The sequence below is a fragment of the Sinohyriopsis cumingii genome, unplaced genomic scaffold (genome assembly GCF_028554795.1).
Source record: "Sinohyriopsis cumingii isolate HCF-2022 unplaced genomic scaffold, ASM2855479v2 utg001237l, whole genome shotgun sequence".
Taxonomy (NCBI): domain Eukaryota; kingdom Metazoa; phylum Mollusca; class Bivalvia; order Unionida; family Unionidae; genus Sinohyriopsis; species Sinohyriopsis cumingii.
In genome coordinates, this window is record NW_028315973.1 from 1080693 (window position 1) to 1101029 (window position 20337).

General features: G+C 33.1%; 1 protein-coding gene across 2 annotated transcripts in view; it reads left to right on the plus strand.

The window, feature by feature from the left end:
* The window catches only part of LOC149772705 (cytosolic purine 5'-nucleotidase-like), a 329115-nt gene that overhangs the window by 213496 nt on the left and 95282 nt on the right, over positions 1–20337 (plus strand). For both annotated transcript variants that reach the window (XM_089947470.1, XM_089947471.1), the window contains 2 exons: positions 8811–9033; positions 14163–14223. In XM_089947470.1, the coding sequence (XP_089803596.1) occupies positions 8811–9033; positions 14163–14223 (284 nt within the window). The remainder of the gene's footprint in view (positions 1–8810; positions 9034–14162; positions 14224–20337) is intronic.

The following is a 20337-nucleotide window of genomic DNA, read 5'->3' on the forward strand; positions in this document are numbered from 1 at the left end:
TTACTAAAATGCCAAAATCTAAGCAACTGAAATATCACATGAAATCCAATAATGGATGGAATCAAGAATTTCTATGATTGGAATCATGTTTAAGTGGACATGAATATGATCTAGGACAAGCCTGTAAAGTCAGTGCCAAGAATGAATTATGCATCATGCAGAAACCCCATCTTATGAAAGTTTGTTGAACTTGACAACATATATGCCATCACTGAAGACATTGTTTATCAAATTTACAGGCAAACATAATCTCCTATTTTTGTAGCTGATCATTTTTCAGATCTGGTAAAAATAATGTGCTTTGGGAAATATGACATCACTTGTTACCTAGGTGAACTTTAGCATTACGAGCACTTGGAGAGATTGGATGTAAAACAGCATGGTTATGAGTCTTTTTTAATAGTTCATTAACATTTCTGAGGAAGAAAACAACAAAGTTGATGAAAAGAATTTGAGACCTTTGGAAATCTTTACCAATTTAAGACTGCCTTAAATCTCTGCTGCACAGTTTTCTGTTGCCAAACACTGATGTTATATCAATAACTGTGACATACTGAAAAACAATAACTTACTGAGATACCACTCTCTTTATTTGATAAGAGAATTGTATGATTTTCTATATTTGCAAATTCGATGAATATTTTAAATCCTCATTCAGCTGTTATTATCTTGGTGATTAGCGACAGTGTTTTTTCCAGCACTGTGTAAAATTACTTGTACTTTGGGATAAATATTTAACTAAGAGTATGACCAGAAATCGCAAGCCACTGTATTACTGTTTAAGTGATTATGGACTGATTTTACACTTAGCTTAGAATGTCGTTGTTTACATTCTTGAAAAGTTAAATAGCCCAACATTTTATAAGTGAATATCCATAACTTTTATGCTCAAAACATCAGCCATGTCTAATAAGATAATCAAAATCGAATACATCTAGAATTATTGTATTACTATACATCTGTCATACCATATCATGTGCAGATAGAGATTTACCACAGGTCATTACTGTTGCTGGCAAAAGTCTAAGGTATCACATGATTTACATGGAATCTAGTCAAACATTCAGATCTGATGCCTGTCACCTAGCTGACTATCACAATACAGTATACCAGTTCAAAATTGTAACAACTTCAAGTACATTTCATGAAATTTCAATATACAGAAATATGAACACTAATTCACATGAGGTGTCATATGTACTTGCCTTTAAGTTGATTCTAACTGCAAATAACATGGACCCTGATGCACAGTCACATAATGCAAGGGTAGATTAGGATTTGTGTTGTTTGTTCTATTGAAATGCCTAACAAACTGAACAGACTCGGATCTGTCTGTACATTATGTGATGACAGATCATGGTCTGTGCAATTTGCAGTTGGACTCCGCTTTTCAAGTGAGTGTATGCAGTAAATATCATCATACAACACTAATTGTATATACTTTGCTAATGAGTAAGCATGGTCATCTTTACTTTGACTATAGGTCATTCACATGTCTGATTTTGTTTTATGTCACTATCAATTTTACTTGAAATTCTCAAGGTACAAGTGAAGGTATTATATTTAAATTTAAATTATAAGTGCTTTTATTGTTAATGAATTCCAGGCCAGACTTAAACTCCTTCATGTAGGTTAAATTTAATTGAAATTTCTCGTCTGTATCAATAATACATTTTTGAAATAAAGTAATACGTTTTCCATTGAAAACTCTTTCATAATCTCACTGTTAATTTTTTGTAAGGCAGAACATATTATGTTACAGTCATATATGTCTGTCTGTCCATTAACAATTTGGTTCTGGAGCAGTAACTTTGCAGGTGGGTTGTCCTATATCATACGAAGAATCACCAAGTCCAACTTTCCATCTCAGGTTCCTGCATGTGAAAGAGTGTGCGGTTACCAATATAAGTTTCATGGTTTTTTTGGTGTTCCCTGGTTTCACCTGCATGACTACACTAATATCAAGGGCACTGAGAGTACTTCACACAGGTTTTTAACTCCCCATGGAGGTATGGTATGGCCCTATGGCTCTTGTGCTGTCTGTCAACAATTGCAGTTTTCAGCTTCTTGTCAGAACCACAAAAACAGTTTCAGCCAAACTTTGCGACAGCATGGTGTTTTAAGTGTGTACAAATGATGTCAGTTTGCCATCCAATATGGCCACCATTACTAAAAACAAAAAGTTATCTTGAAATAATAATTCACAAAAACTGTCAAAATAATTTAATCCAATTTGATTGAAGGTATCATGCCATGAAGGGTTTTGATTTTATACAAACGATGAATCACCATCAAATATGTCTGCCAATACAAACAAATAAAATGTCATTTGACCCTTTCTTTCTCAAGAAATCTACCCTTAATGTCTAAATTATCTTATAGTTATTGCTTAAAAAAATCTTTTTCTGTTCAGATTCATTTTTTGATGATGAGAGTTTCCCTCTGTTGCAGGCATGTAGAATGGATAAATATAGCCAGATTAGATAACAATATATTGAATACATTACACCAAATATAAAAGGGCAACAAATATTTTTCATCTAAAAGAAAACGTTTGACCCTTCTACATTTATCTCTATGATTTTGCTCCAAATCCCCTCCCCAATTTGTTGTTGTGGGTGGTGTTTGTTTTCATTTTTAGGCAAAATGTATTTACATTTCATTCCTTTCACCAATCATAGTGTTGTCGCTATGGTAAGTCCACTCAGAGTTCATCAGTTTGGCAAGCATATTATCATAGTGTTATCACTATGGTAAGTCCACTCAAAGTTCATCAGTTTGGCAAGCATATTATCACAGTGTTGTCACTATGGTAAGACCACTCAAAGTTCATCAGTTTGGCAAGCATATTATCATAGTGTTGTCACTATGGTAAGTCCACTCAAAGTTCATCAGTTTGGCAAGCACATTATCATTGTTTTGTCAGTGCACATGGCATTGGATCAAAATTGTTTAATCGAGACCAACAAGATTTGTTCTCATAAGTTCATCAAGAGTGTTGCAGCTTGCATTTGATCAAATTCCAGTGCCAGCATTCTGTGCTCACACACTTTGCTTGACACTAGAAGTACCTTGTGAAATTTCTATCAAAAGAATCAGGTACTGTCCTTTCAATGAAACTAGTTTTGTCTGTGATTGAGCTGCTGTTGTATAAAATATAGTTGAGAATCCCCTAATCATTACTTGATCAGCCCAGATGAATGAGTAATCAAACTGTTCATGTGATCAATACCAAACTGGCATGCCACTAACATTTTTAGGAAAAGTGTCAGACTCAAGTACAGTGTGACCCTGCTATAGCACACTCCGTTATAGCACAGATTCGGATATAACAGTCATGGTGTGGCTCCCAAAATTTCATATACATGTATTTTTCTAATACACAAAAAAAAACATTCTTTCTTAAAAGTATGAAGAAGAAAAATGTAAAAGTTTATTATCATTTTGGGGAAGAGATCGCGTATGAATAATACAAGATGATCGTGTCATGGTTTGGGAAATTTTGTGTGTATTTTTCTCATACACTAAAAAGTAGTTTCTTCTTCAAAAAAAGCACAAAAAGTAGCATGTAAAAAGTTTATTCTGGGATTGTGTAGGGCTTCGCCAATGTTGCAAACTTTTTTTCCCCTTATTGGCAGCAAAATATACCATCTGGCGATTTTTTTTTATTGGCGACATTGTTGGCTGTTTGAACTTGTATATACAACCATTGGTTTGGAGAGGGGAAATGCCTCATGAAAGGAAGCCACAAACTGGCTATAAAATGCACTGAAATTTACCTATTGTTACATAAACAAATTCTTTGTCCATATTGACAAACCATCTTAACAGGGTGTTGTTATATCATAATCTGCTTATGTTGACATCTAGCTTGAGTACTGTATGTTGTGAGATATCTGCTTTTTTTTGTTGTTGACATTTCTGGTAATGGAGATTAACCGGACGAGGCCTTATCTTGTAACCTATCTTTCATCGAATTTTTGGCCACTAGCTAGTAATTAATATATTTACAAAGACTGACATGTATGTGGATGGTAAGTAAAATTCATCTTTTCACTCAGAATTAAATGCTTCAGAACACTCACATTTTCTGTAATAATCCCTATCGGATCAGAACACCTGCATCTCTATCATCTATTGACCCTTCGTTAAATTGCTGATGCATCATGGAAGGCAGCATCATGCTGCTACTGCAAATGTAAAAACAAAAAAATAATAATCTTAAGTATTGGTATATTCAATAGGCAGGGAGGAACAATACCTATATTAGACCAAATGATGGCCAATTCCTTTTTAAAAATGTACCCAAATAAAATAGTTTGCTGAAATTTCAAAGGAAACAGATTACCTTTGAAGCACCGATTGTTATGAAAACATACTCAGCAAATGGAGATAAAAAGATCAGTCTCAATCATGCAATACAATTATTTGATGTTGCTGCCACAATAAGAAATGGGCATTTCTTTGGTTCTCCAAAGCTGTCCTTTAGCAGTGACTTAAATAACGCATGCACCCTTCATCAAAGAAAGCCGACTACAATCTTCAATAAAAACAAAGAACTTTTCTTCAAAGGAAGTCAATACCAAACTTTAAAAAAAGTGATGGAACCTGATGGATTTTTTGCATTTTCCAATGTGACTGGAAAATTATATACTGTGCGCCGTGAAAGTTTCCTTTCTGCAGGGAAAAAGTTTGTGCTTACAAATGCTACTAACAGAGGCTTAAAATGCAAAATAATTTTTCTGACTTGGGACATCCTGAAAAGTAAATGTGCTTCATCATTCATTACATGATTATGCTGGTTTTCCACTGAGTTCAGACCAATATGACCTGTGGCAAAATTATTTAATATTTTAAATCTGTGTGTATGCATATTTTCGATGGAATCACTTGTATTGTGGATTCATGTATATGTACCAACTTGTGGTCCTCTAAATAAAGTAAACTATTATTTATTCCTTCTCTGTCTTCACTACAGGTGTGCTTCTCATTTAATATGCATTGATTTAAGATGGTAACTGTGCCAATGAGGCACGTATTTTACTGCCCGCATTTATTATTACCTACCGCCCCCTACACACAGATTTTTTGGGATACATGCTAACTGACCTGGTTACTTATACATGGTTCTGTCTATAACATGGTCAGGTTCTGTGGCTCCCAACTATCGAGTTATAGCAGGGTCACATTGTACAGTGAAAGCAATTAAAAGTCACATGGTTTAAGAACCTATATTGTGAGCTTGCATGAATAGTCTATGTACACTGTACTGCTCTGGGTGGGAAGTGATTGTCATGTGATGAATAGTCTATATACACTGTACCGTTTTGGGTGGGAAGTGATTGTCATGTAATGAACACTTCAAGTGACTACTGTTGCATGTAGCTGTAGGATTGTTGTTGTTGTTGTAGGGTTTAACGCCATTTTTCAGCACGCGATAGGCTATACATGGCGGCCAGTATTAATGGTGGAGGAAGAAACCGGGAAATCCCCGGAAAGAACCACCGACCCTCGAGAAGCTACTGGCAAGCTTTCTCACATATCCACATTGGCCGAATCCGAGACTCGAACCCACGCAGATAGAGGTGAGATGGCAGTGATCCATAACGGAGAGCGCTTTAGACCACTCGGCCACTCGGGGCCCCCTGTAGCTGTAGGAAACACATTGCAGAGGGCCTCAGAATGGAATGCATCTCCAAGGTAATCGGCATCCAGCGATGTTAAGAATCCATTAGTATGTTGTTTCATGGTAATGTATTGCAAATCTTTTGCCTGCAAACACCTTGTTGGATTACAGTTTCATCGTTATTATACTTTGGACTTGATGAATAGCATTATCTCAAGCAGTAAAACTAGGACGTATATTTATTGTTGGCTCTTCTAGGCATATATAAGCCTTTCAGCCACAATATATATATATATATATATATATATATATATATATATATATATATATATATATATATATATATATATATATATATATATATATATATATATATATATATAACAGAAAGATGGCTTTAAAAAATAAAATTATAATAATTTTCTGTTTTTGGATAAGTGCAGAATGCTGCTTCTAGGCTTAAGATAGTAGTCTTTCAAACTAACAACCAAGGAAGCAATGTCTATTTTTCTAAAAATGAAATATTTAGGGGACCCCTGGATTACAATTTGTAGTTATTGATAATTATATGCCTCACTGGGAATTAGAGAAAACAAATAGGCTTCTTGCTACATGTTTAATTGCTGCCTCATCCTAATACATGATAACCAGTGCTTTCCCCATTTTGAACCAAGCTTGTGTACTTAACAAAAGACATCTTGAAATCATATTTCCCTAACCATCTTGAGTGCTTCCCATGCATAAATATGTGTTTCTTATGTTAAACTATACTTCTAATTTTTCAATAATGATTTGTATAGAAGTTAATTTATTAACATGTAAATAATTTATACATATCTAATTACACTCATATAAATGTGAAATACATGTGCTATAGGTGTAGAAGCCAGGTAGAAATTGTCAGTGTTTAAGTATAAAATATATATTTCCTTTAATACTATATAATTGTTACATCTGCTAATTAGAACCAATTAATCTGCTATCTTGTCTTTAATATCACCAGCAGTTTCAGCTTCAAAGTTTAATGCTGAGTACTGTACATTGCTTTTTGATTAATATACATAAACTAGTTTAATTAATATACATAAACTGTTTTGATTAATATAAATAAACTATTTTAAGTATGATAATATACATAAACTATTTTAATTAATGTACATAAACTATCTCAAGTAATATACATAAACTATTTTAATGATGGTAATATAATAAACTATTTTAATTATGGTAATATACATAAACTATTTTAATTATGGTAATATACATAAACTATTTTAATTATGGTAATATACATAAATTATTTCAATTAATATACATAAACCATTTTAATTATGGTAATATACATAAACTGTTTTAATTAATGTACATAAACTAATTTAATTATGATAATATACATAAACTATTTTGATTAATATACATACTCTATTTTAATTAATATACATAAACTATTTTCATTAATATACATAAACTTTTAATTATGGTAATATACATAAATTATTTTAATTCATATACTTAAACTATTTTGATTATGATAATATACATAAACTATTTGATTAATACACATACTCTATTTTAATTAATATACATAAGCTGTTTTCATTAATATACATAAACTATTTTAATTAATATACATAAATTATTTTAATTACAGTAATGTACATAAACTATTTGCACTAAACTACCAATGACCAAATGGTGGCCTATGATACAAAGGATTATGACGATAGAGTAGGGAGTCAGCATACTGTAAAGATTCTGCTTGTAAGTTTCAGACTGCAGAAGCAGCAGATTTGTTAAAATGTGAATTCTGATAAGTGTGACTTGTAAAAGGCTAGAAAACTTGAGAAACGGTTAGATCACATCTTTTGTCCTCATAGTATTAGCATGGTACCATGTGTGGCAGGTACATGTATCTTTTATAAAAATATATAGAAATATAAATTTTGTAATGTGTACCTTAGTATATAAGCTGCACAGTAAACTGGTTTTCTTCTAAGAGACCTGTAAAAGGTATATAAAAAAAATTGTGCAGTGTGTTTTGTAAAATGAACAGTTTTAATCTTTCTTTTGGATTTGGTAGATAATAAAAAAAGGGAGAAAATAAACCCCACATGTTTTGGCCAAGATATTCCCCAAAAATAAGAAATGCAGAATTCAGTCCTGACATCTAAGTTCCGAGACCCACATGTTGGGAATGTTTTTTTTAACCCCAACATGAGAGATAGTGTCATTTATCTTTTTCAGTTGCTTATATATCTAGGGTCGAAATGGGGGTTCTCATAAATGAAATGATTTAAGTTTTACCATATGAATGTATTTAAAGTTGGAATCTTGATACTGAAGATGAACTGTTTTCACAAGAAATTTATAGAAGTTTATATATTTATACTAAAAATCAACCAAACGCATGCTGTCTAGTTCATTAAGCCTTGATTGCTTTATTGTTTGCATTCATTTTCAAGGAGTTTTGATTTGTATAACACAAAGCTCACATTTATAGAATCATCATTTTGTTGTAAAAAGAGGGACACTAACTTGTGTGTGGTATTTGAGACTATTTATGATTTGCATTATAATCTGCTAAATGGAATATATGCATTGATGTAAATACTTGTCAGCACACTTATTTATTGTCTATCAAGGACATTGTTGTGTATTTGAATATGATTGGAAGATTAATTACTGATGAATTAGATGTACAAAAGTTCATATAGTAATTTGAGTTTGATTCAGAATAGTTAGTATCATTTCATGTACACTTTTCAGTGAGAGAAATCAGCTAAAAAATATCAGTAATTAGTAAGTGCAGTCTATAACACATTTTCAGTAACCATCTTATTTCTACTGTTTTTGTACAAAATTTGCATATATAAATTAATTCTTAGACATGTAAATCTTCCTATATTATACTTAACGTTTATGAAGAATTAAAAATTTTTAACAATAAACTTCAACTTCTATTTTTCTGGGACACAGAATTTTAGTATGCAAAAAATGATGAATTTTATGGATCAGTTGTGTACAAAAGATTAGAGGGTACAAAAAATTAAGTATGGCAATGGTCATTTGGATGTCTATCAGCCAGATGAGTGATATCAGACCCACGTGGGCCTCATTCTAAAAATTGTTGTATGTTTGACAAAAGAACTTTTAATAAACCTGTTGTGACAAATGTGCATTTCAGGGTCAGTTGAGGTCTTCTCCGAGATGATGGGAATTTATGATAAAGAAGTCCTGTATGTGGGTGACCATATATTTGGTGACATCTTGAAGTCCAAAAAGGTCCGTGGATGGCGAACCTTCCTTGTGGTGCCAGAACTTGCCCAGGAACTTATCGTTTGGACTGATAAGCGACAGCTCTTTCAGAAGTTGGAGGATCTGGACATCATGATTGGAGAGCTCTACCGGTAAAGTTCATCTGTGTAATTTGTCAGATAATGTGAAATTTACATGTATAATCTGGTTTAGGGTCATAGACACAAGAATGAAGAATTATGCCTTGCTGACGTTATTGTTTCTGGTATCCCAGTATCATGGTTTGATAAATTTACAAGATCTTCATGCAGTAGAATGACTCAATATCATGATGGCTGTAATCCACAAAGTGACGTGTTACACATCATGCTTGTGTCAAGACAAGTCAGTTAACTGAATAAAATATTACATGTATCCCTCTTGCTACATAAGACATAGTTGTGGAATGAAATATATATATTGTCTTCAGTGACCTAGTTGCCAACTTAAATTGATGCATATTTTAAACAAGAAATACCTAAAACAGTGATTACATTTCTAATATGAAATTTATTGCAGAGAGTGTAATGCATCAGTGTGTGCATATATAAGAAAATTGGCGAATGACTATATGTAAATAAAGTGCTGCATACTCACAGACTGATCTCATTTTATCCATACTAGTAATTCCATTGAAAATTTGCTCAAAGAAGGATAATAATTTCATCGATAGATTCCATTCTTAATTTGTTCCTAATAAACTCGCACTAAGTTACGAAACACTGTATAGTAAATTTTTGGAAATATTCATGCTGGAGATGTCCGACAGATTTTTGACTGACAATAAAACACACAAATGAGGCATTATGAGTTTCTGATAAGAAACTCTTTTATTTAGGCTAATAAAAATAAGTTAATAAAAACTCATTCACAGGTATTTGACTTCTTAATGTACTTGAGACAAATATAGCAACAAGTATGAAGCCAGCTCAGAGATTCTTGGGAAATAAATGTTGTGTAATGTGGGATCTGAACTAGCATCAACCATGTTTGGAAAAAACCTTTTAATTTCATGGTAAAGAGCAATCTTCCAAAATCAGTCCAAAAGAACAGTAAATGAAATAAGCCCTGTATAGTTTGAAATGAAGATAATATGACTTTATACTACTGCTCGGCAAAACAAGGAGTTGAATGTTTAATTGGTTCTGTTCCACTCAGTCGCCAACTAAAGTAATAGTGCATTTAACAGGAAACTGATGCTTGCTGCATTTTTCTGACTTCATTTTAAGAGAATAATAAAGGTTGATGACTTCAAACCTTTCATAAAAGACACAATGTGAGAATATATTTATATTTATGGAATTAACTTAAAGAGGTAAGATGAAGTGGTGTTGGGGAGATGGAACAGGGTTTGTGGCTACACCTGTACATGTATGTGATAATGGTCCAATGTGCCCCTGACTAATACCTGACAACAGTCAATGATTTTTCCAGACCTTTGCAGTTTATTCATTTACAAAATATCTCATTCCACTCAATAAAGGACAGATTTTGTTGACAAAGTTTATTGTTTACCAAATAACTAGTTGATATTTAGCCCTAATAAGTACCTAATAAGTAATTTGGTCGATTATGTGACGATTGGCTGACAGTACACTAAAGCTATACATACATAAAGGTGTCTTTTGTAATAGAATTGTTAATAAAGCAGCAGTTAGTAATTTAAGTGCCCAGATTACTTATTAGGGAGGTAACTTTATTAATTTGTATGATAAATTTTTTGTTGATGGTGACATTGTTTGGTACATGGTGCCAGTTGATTGAGCCGGCACTGGTGTTCTATTGTTTGCCCAGGATTGTGCAGCAGTTTATACACTGCCTTGAAGTCAATCAAAAATATGAATTTTAAGCATTATTTTTCATGTTTCATTACAAATTAGATAAATAATTATCATTTCATTTGTAAGAGCAGACATCTTTCAAAAAATGACAAGCTTACAAGAAAGTGCACTGAAGGATTATTAACACATTTATAATGGACATTCACAAATAGAAGATTTTAACATCTTTATTTATTCATAGAAAGACAAACCTTTTTCTTTAAGAATACAACACATCTCAACAGATTAAGAAATGAGATTCCTTCCCATTTACTTTGATAATAAAATATTGCACTAATTCAGAAATCAGGGTAGATTAGTAAAAAGGTTGTACAAATTCAGGAGCCATGCAAAATGTGTTTTATATCAATATTTTCGTGTTATTACAAAATTATATTATAGTGGAGTTTCACTCTACCCATCTTTACACATGAAATACTTTCTCATGCATGTGTTTTATCTATATTTATATTACTATATATATTTGTGAACCTTAAAGCACAAGAAGAATTCTTCCAGGATTAGCAGTGCCTCCAATTAGTGTTGAAAATCTTCTCTCACTTACCTTTGGAAAAAATACAGTAAAAAATTTATATTACATTACCCATGTCAGCACAAAAGCTGTTTAATTTTTAGTACAATGTAATTAACCAGGTAATTGCAAGTTACATAAATATTTAGTATCTGGAATTGACATCTTAGAACCTTGGCAGCACCATCATAATTTAGACCAACAGATAGCCAGAAAACATACATTACATGTGTATCATTCATGTGATGCCAAGAAAACATGCACTAGACATCCTAAAAATGTCAAATCAGATTTACATATTTTGATGTTTTCACTTCAAAATAAAAATAATGAAACCAGTAAAACAAATAGCACCATTTAATTCTACATGTCTCTTAAGGAAGTACACATATATGTATTTTTGTCCCAGTTTCTATTTATATTTACTCATTAACCCCTGGCGCCACATTTGTGCATCAGGAGGTAGTATCCTACTTCTGAGCTCTGTAGTGTCAAGATCATTTAAGATACACTAAAGTGGGTGGTATTACAGAAAAGTAGACAGATGTGGCTCTACAATGATACCATATAATCTAGACTTTTCTACTCACATTACAAAATACAGAGGGAAACACACTTTTTGAGACCCAGTTTGTTTACACCAAAAATTTGGCCATTGTTGAAATTGTATTTTGTGTCCAGATTTTCATCTTTTGGCATCAGATCTAAGGCAGACCAGTCTGAATGGCACACAAAAAGGCAAACCTATGCAAAAAGTAGGATAAGTTGGGGATTTGGATTAAAAATTGGCCAGGAAAAGAAAATAATGGGTCCACATGCCTGAGCAAAATAACCAATGAAAACCAATGTTTCTAACACAACTAAGCATCAGGCAAATATGTTTCATACTCATATTTCAGGCAAAAATGACAAATCTCCAAGAATTAATCAGTTATTAATACATTCCAGCATCATTACTTACTCTCTGAATAGTACACAAGCAATCCTCTCCTCAGTATATATATATATATATATATATATATATATATATATATATATATATATATATATATATATATATAATCTACTTAAGTACTAGCAGGTCACTTAAAAGTCATGTTATGTCTACAAAAGAAAGATCAAATAATACAAAATTCCCAACATCATATTTTCAACTTGGTCAGTAAATAGAGATGCTTTATTAATTGTAGAAGATAAGGTTTTATAATGTATAACTTTTTATTATTTTCTGATCCAATCTTTGGTACTTTCTTTTTTGCTTGCATAACTCTTTTCTGATCACCACATCAATATTATGGATACTTTGATTTTTAAGTCATTAACAAAATTGGAAATCAGGCCCCATTTCACCATCACAAGTCTTAAGAGTAGAGTATAGAGTTAATACATTTGATTATTTCAGTTTAGAGTTGTACCTACATTCCTTCCCAATTACAACTTGTAACCAATATTACAAGCAAGTTCTTTGAAATGACTAGCAATTAAAAGGATGGTCTTGACATGAAAATTGAACTAAAGTGTCCAGTTTGGTCTGTCTTAATTTTTATGAAATCATGTTTTAGTCAAAATAGGGTATTATTTACACTTAGTGACATGATGGATTTGTTATTATGAATAACTTTCCCTAAGTTGTCAACATGCACTGTATTCAGACAGTTGTCTTAATTTTTTACTGGGTCTATTACATGTTTGTAATAGACTAGATTTTAGATAGGCAATGACACTTAAACTGTGTGGACGTGTTCTTCACACTGCTGCCACTCCTTTAGTTCATCACATGCACCATGGTGATGTTTTCACTGGCTTGTTGATATCTTAGTAAAAGTGTGTGGTAAACAATATAAAGAGAAACACCTAAGCTTCTACACTGTTGTATTTATGATTTCAAGTGAACAGTGCATATTGTGATCTGACAACACACACAGTAGACCATTAGATCCAGTTATACATTGTTCCTTTATCATTTCAAGTGAACGTTGCAGATTTGTTCTTTCTGTATGGACAACCATTTGTGTTAGTTGTATACAAAAATGTTGATAACCAAGAATAAAATCTTTAAACTTTAAGTTTAAAAATTCTAAAATCCACTTACCAATACCTGAGCTTGTGATTATATTTCAACTCCATCTTCGCTAGCCAATTTTCCGATGTAATAACCCTATCTACACCTTGGCATATCGAGCAGATATTTCTGTGCTTTGGGTCTGTGAATTTCATTGGATGCGGTGGCAAACCACTGCATCCAATCAAAATTAAGTTGTTACATGATCAAGACAAGGGGAGCACACAACTTGAATAGACTGATAATTATCAATTTTCCAGTGTCGGTCAGTGTTTGCACAAATACCTTTCACTTGAATACACCTGTAATGGCTTCCATCTGGTACATAGTCATACTTTCAATGTTAAACTTGCACAGTATCCTTTTTAGGTCAATTCCCCCCCCCCCCACTTGTTTTTGCCCGATGTACAATGAACCACACTATTGGTTAGTTGGCATTACATACTAAGGGAGGCAACTCATGAAATCCAATAGGTGTCACTTGGACAAAGTACCAATATATATGTTTGATCTGCCAAGGTCAAGATATGGTTATCATATCGAAACCATGGCTAGCGAAGATGATTTCAACTCTAGTAAGCTTAAAATCTGTTAATGTATAAATTCTAGATTTCACAAGTTTTCAGTTTTATGGGCAGTTATAAAACAATGATATAAAGTGAGATAGCAAAAATGGGCATTGTGCATTGTGCATTGAACCCTTCCACCAGTAGATTCACCAAAATCTTTTTCCTTACATATGTTTCTTACATTAATAAATCTAGTCTAGCTTGATGCTTTAAGTTTGCCGTCATGGAATGGTATACTGATTCCATGTATATTTTGCAGGAATCTGGACAGTAGCTGTCCTCACAAGCCAGACATCAGCAAGATCCAAACTAGCATCAGGGTTAGTATATCTTAAATCCTCATGCCTGTGTGATATTTAAAAAAATATTAAACACAACAAAACTATTACAGAAGTGAAGAGTACCATTTTTAAGCTAATATGGTGTGTTGTTCTTGCAGATGTTATTGAAAAATGGGAAACTGGCATGTTTTTTCCTGGTACACATTTATAAGGGACATATTTAGCTCATTTGGCTATCAGTGTGATATTTCATCTGATTTGTTTACCTTGTGAACACTCTTAGAGTCTATATTTCTAATAAGATTAAGTGGTATGTAAGCTTGTATCACCATGGTCTCATATAAGTTAGGTATTAATGATATACATTTATGTTTATGAGATGGTTTAGCATCTGATTGACTGTGCTTGTGAACACTATAGAAACCATATTTCTTGCAAGATTTTTATCAGACTTGTCATGTAAGTTTGGAAGAAGAAGCTGCTATGCAGAAAGTAGAGGCATCCACTTTCCTGCAGGCAGTTTCTTCTTCCAGTCAAATCATATATACATGTGTATAAGCCAAATAATTTAGGAAAAAATAAAAGCCTGGAAGAAGAGTGTCTAAACTGTAAAATTTTTAAGTTTGTTTTTGTAGACTACCGTAATGGCTGTAAATCTTGGGACATAAGAATAATACAATTACTTTCCATATCATATAATTTAAATGCATGTAAAAAAAATACATTTATGGTGTCCCAGCACTTTGCATGTGCATATTTTCTGATTTCTCCATTATGATATTAAATAAAGGTAAATTAAGACTTCATAGTTCACTGGACAGTTTGAGTCTAGCCAGGAGGTCAGCATATACTGTAATGAATAATATTTACAGTGCAAATCATGCTTAGCATCAATTAAATCCTTGTTTATTCTCAAAAATATTAGATGCATATTTTGCTTTATTCATTGTTTCTACCAAGTCACATTCTTCCAGGTCACATTTCAGCTAGACGTATATAGCTGTTTCATTTATGTTGATCCACACACTCAGGAGTTAAAAAATTTCAGTGATATAAATGATCCTAAAAAGTGAGGTAATATTTATGAAAAGGTAAGCAGCAGAGAGGCTGAACAGACTCTAATTGAAATTTTTCAGAACTATTACTTCGAGGCTTCCTACGAAGATTTATTGAATAGAGAGCTTATTTAGCCGCTTGGAAGCTTCTAATAAATTAACTATTTTAAATAAGGTCCGGAGTCACGCCTCTCTGTTGCTCCTTTTTTTTATCAGATTTTTTGTCAGATTATTATCCAAAGATTTTATCAAGACCGATTCGATAAATTTTTTTATTAATAATTAAAATCATTGATATATTAATATTCATGGATATCGGAGAACCACATTCTGCTAGATTAGCATGAGAGCAACTAGAAGCAATAAAGAAATATCTTCCACTGAGAGATTCAGTCAAACGAAAAATACGAGTGGTAGAAGATGCAAAACAAGGTTTTACAGAGTCAACTGAGTTGCTATTCAAACCAAAAACTAAAGCTACTGAAAAAGTTGCTGAGACTACTGAGCGAGTTTTACTAGGAGATATTGAAGATCCTGAAGAAAGAAAACGAGGTATTCTTCCGGTTTTAAAAAAAACTGCATTATGGACTAAACAGATAAAAAAGATTCTATGAGATCTTCCGGTTGACATAGCTGCTGCTCAGCCTTTAATACCTTCACCCCCGCCTTCACCTCAGCCTATACCTCAGACTGCCAAAGTTATTACTAAAGAAATATCTGAAAGATTTACTGACGATGGTATGAGGGTGATAAAAAATTTACCGTTTGAAAGTCGTGATGATATAATTGAATTTGGTGCATTTGCTCAATCAAGTTTTTCATATAGAAAAGAGTTTTTAAAGCCCGAGTACATTAAAAAAATTAGTAATCATAGGACATGGGCCGATTGGTTGTATAAACTAAAAGGAAATATTCCTTCATTGGTCAAAGATGATATTTATAAACTTTTTAATAGTGGAATGGAATTAGAATCATCACGTATTTGAGATGTGAAGGAAGAAGAAAAAGAAGAAAAGGTTAGACAAAAAGAAGAAAAAGTTAGACAAAGAGAAGAAAAAAGGGAAGAAAAAGTTAGACAAAGAGAAGAAAAAATTAGACAAAAAGAAGAAAAAAAGAAACAAAAAGGAAGAAAAATGACAGAAGAAGAAATATTAAAAGAAGAAGAAATATTAAAAGAAAAGGAAGAAGAAAAACAACAGCTTCTTTTATGCTCGCTGCAGAAACCTTCACCTAAACAAGTAAAATCTCGTCAGCTTACACCTGCAGAAGAAAATTTTAAAAAATTACCACCACCTATGGTCATGTTTACCATTGACGCTCTTAATAAATTTCACGATAGGGATAAATTAGTTGAGACTGCGGCGTATGATCATAGATTTAGAAATCAATATCTAGAACCAGACTATGTTGATAAAATAGAGTATCTTAATTGGGCTCCTGCTGTATATTTTGCTGCTGGGGGGATGAGTTTAATCTAGATGATCCAGGTTATAGAGATTTTATTAGAGATGTGATCAGCATGAGAGTACATCAGCCTAGAGAATTTCGTCCTCTTCGTACAGATGAAGAATATCAGACAGAAGGTTTTTCTACTCCACAACTAAGATCACCTGAAGATGAACCTGGTGCTACCGGTAGCGGTTTTGGAAATAATTCTATTTGTCCTGATAGTATCATCAATTACGTATCATGATTAGAGGTTCTTATTGGAGGAAAGCGAGCTGGAAATAATTCATCAGAAATAATTAATGAAGCAACTGATATCTGCCTAAGATTATTTCAGGGTGGCATCATGGATATCAGCGTTTATCGAAATCTCATTGATGAACTCGTTGACAATTACAGTGATTAGTTGTTAGATAAATAGTTAATTAAATAAGATGATTGTGCACAAATATCATCGTAAACCTATTCCTGTTCGAGTAGTGAACGCGCGGTTACCCATGTATCGAGTTACTTACGGAAATGGATTAGGTGATACTGTTAAAGGTTTTATCACAAGAATAGCTCCTAAAGCGGGACCTATTGTAAAACAATTATCAATGAAAGCTATGGACTTTGTTCATGATAAGGCCACTGCTGCTGTTGGTAATATTGCCAGTAAAGTGTTTAATACCATCAAAGATAGAATATTAAATTTAATACGTAAAAAAAAACAACCAGTTGATGTTCCGGTCAAATTACCTAGCACCGCTGTGATGTCCAGTAATGTCAGTAAGGTAATAAATGACGCAGCTAATCAAAAATTAACTGAGTTAATGAGAGAAACAGAATGAACAAATACTAGTCTAATATCGGGAATTGGTCTTCGTTTTAGAAGATAACATTTATAATAAAATGTTTACGCGAGTATCTAACTCAGCTTTTGACATGGGTGAACTGATAAATAAGGATGAGTCTATTCGCGATTATCAGTACTATTCATATGATGCGGTAACACCAAATGCGACTGGGCGAGTTGAACTACGAGTACATGATACAAGTAGATATTTTCTACCTTGTGAAGCGTTTATTGAGGTTGCAGGTGAGGTTGTAACACCCATCATTGTTAACAATATTAATGTACCATACGCAGCCGGCGCCGTAGTTGGTTTTGTTAATAATGGTGTTATGGCGCTATTTAATAGCACTATATACATGATAGATGGAAAAGAAATTGAATCAATCCATAATGATGTTGATGTTGTTACAACAATTATGGGTCTAGTGAGATATTTGGATGATTTTACCAGATCACCTGGTCCAGGTATGATGTTCGCCAAAGATAATACTGATCATCCTAAACAAGAACCATTTCTTAAAGTACAATTGACTCGTAATGCCTCAGTTGCTCAAGTACCTGGAACGATAGCTCGACCTGGTGCTGATTTTCCGGTACCATACAGTTCTAATCCTGAATTTAATCTGGGGTTTGCCACACGTAACAAAATGTTGGTAGGTGATTGTGAAAGATTTTCATGTGCAATTCCATTATCTCATATTTTTGGATTTTGTAGAGGTTTTAGAAAGGTTATTTTCGGAGCTAAACACAACAGTTGTTCTTAATCGAAAAGGTAACAGTAATGATGCTCTTTGGATAACGCCTGCTACCGCTGAGGGTAAAGTAATATTATCTAAACTTACACTATGGATGCCAGTAATGACCCCATCAATATCTGAAGAACAAAAACTACTTTCTTTTATGGATCAAGGTGGTAAATCAGTAATGTCGTGGATAACAACAATTACCGATAGTATCACCAGCAGGGTAAATAATATTTTTACCTGGCAAATATCATCACAACAAGGTGTTTCTGCACCTAGACATATCTTTATTGCTCTTCAAATGGCTGATCGACTAGATAGTCAATTAGAAAGTCAAATGATATTTGACAGATTTGGCACTTCCGAGATATCATTGAGAATAAATGGACATCAAGAACCATCTGAGGAAGTATCACTAAATTTTACTGATAACTCAGTAGCACGTGCATATCATCGTTTGCTCAGTTTTATGGGACGAGATCAAAACCCAGATACTGGTTTACAAATATCACAATTAGATTTTACAACATTGTATCTGATCTATTATTTTTTGCTAGAACATATTGATTTAGTAAAACAATCCGTTGTTGATATACATTTTAAAGCTAAAATATGTAATCCAGATCCGCCTATTGAATTTAGAGCATTTGCTGTTCTACTTAGTGATAGAACAATGTTACTTGAAGGTATTGCTGGACGTATGAGAGTTATTGATGCTTCAGTGGAAAAAATGTAGACAATTAGATCAATCATGTTAATTATAATGCCGTACATACACGTTAATGTAACTTTGACTCCAGGTCAGGTAAAAAAAACTCCAATCAAATTCAACGAAGCTTCACGGGGTAAAATTAACCTTGAAGCATGATCAAATTTCTCATGGTGATCCAAAGAAACTATCGCTGACCAGAACACAATTAAAACATCTCAATAAAGCTAAATCAGCAAATACTGGAGTCCAAGTTAATCTTTCTCCAGGCGCCGTCAAAGATATGATTAAAATAGGTGGATTTTTCCCACTTCTAGATTTATTACCAGCATTGCAAAAATAGCTACTGTTGCCCCAATAGTAGGAAAAGCGGCCACCTTAGGTGCTGCTGGATATGCCGGTAGTAAGGTAGCAGAAAAGATAACAGGAGGAAAATACGGTAAAAAAAGGGACGCGGCCTAAGATTACCCGGGACTCCGCCACCATGGTATGGAAAAGGCCTTCGACTACCAGGAACCCCTCCGTCATGGTACCCAAAATGATTTTAAAACAAAGATTTACCCCAGTGTCAAATATTGACTTAACTAACGCCGCCAAAAAACTAAAACTAAAATCTTTAGAGGTGTATTTATGAGAAATCAACTACCAGAGCATCCAACCTCAACGAGACTGGTATTATAAATCTGGATTCGAGTGTTGGTCCAGGAACACACTGGGTTGCTTACACGATTAATCCACGTGAAATTGTTTATTTTGACTCGTATGGATTAGCACCACCAGGGGAGTTTCTCAATTATGCAAAACAATTAAATATTCCAATTTGGTATTCAACGCTACCAACACAAACACTAACCGATCCTCCAATATGCAGTATCGAAGCAATTAATGTTCTTGATGCAATATCAACATCAGCTAAACCATATCATATGGTCATTCACGAGTACACTTCTGATAAATTGAATAAATCACTTACAAATAATGGTTGACTTTACAGAAGATCCCTGTTATCAAGAACATTAAAAAAAAACTTGTTGACGTGGATTTATCAAAGTATGCAACAAAAGACGACGTTAACAATCTTTTAGCAATATCAGGAATAGATCCTGGTGAGGTGGTTATTTTTCAAGATCAACACGGAAAATTAAAAACAAATAATATCAAATTAAATGATATAATTCGATGAACTGAGTATACCACTAACGTAAGTGTACAAGAAACTGTTGAAAAAATCAATGAAACTATCAAAAAAATAGATGAAATTAACACAAAAATCGCTGATATCAATACCAGCATCGAGTTTCTCAAAGGAACTGAATTATTAATTCCTGGAATTATTGGAAAACTAGCTTTATTAAAGTTCCAAAA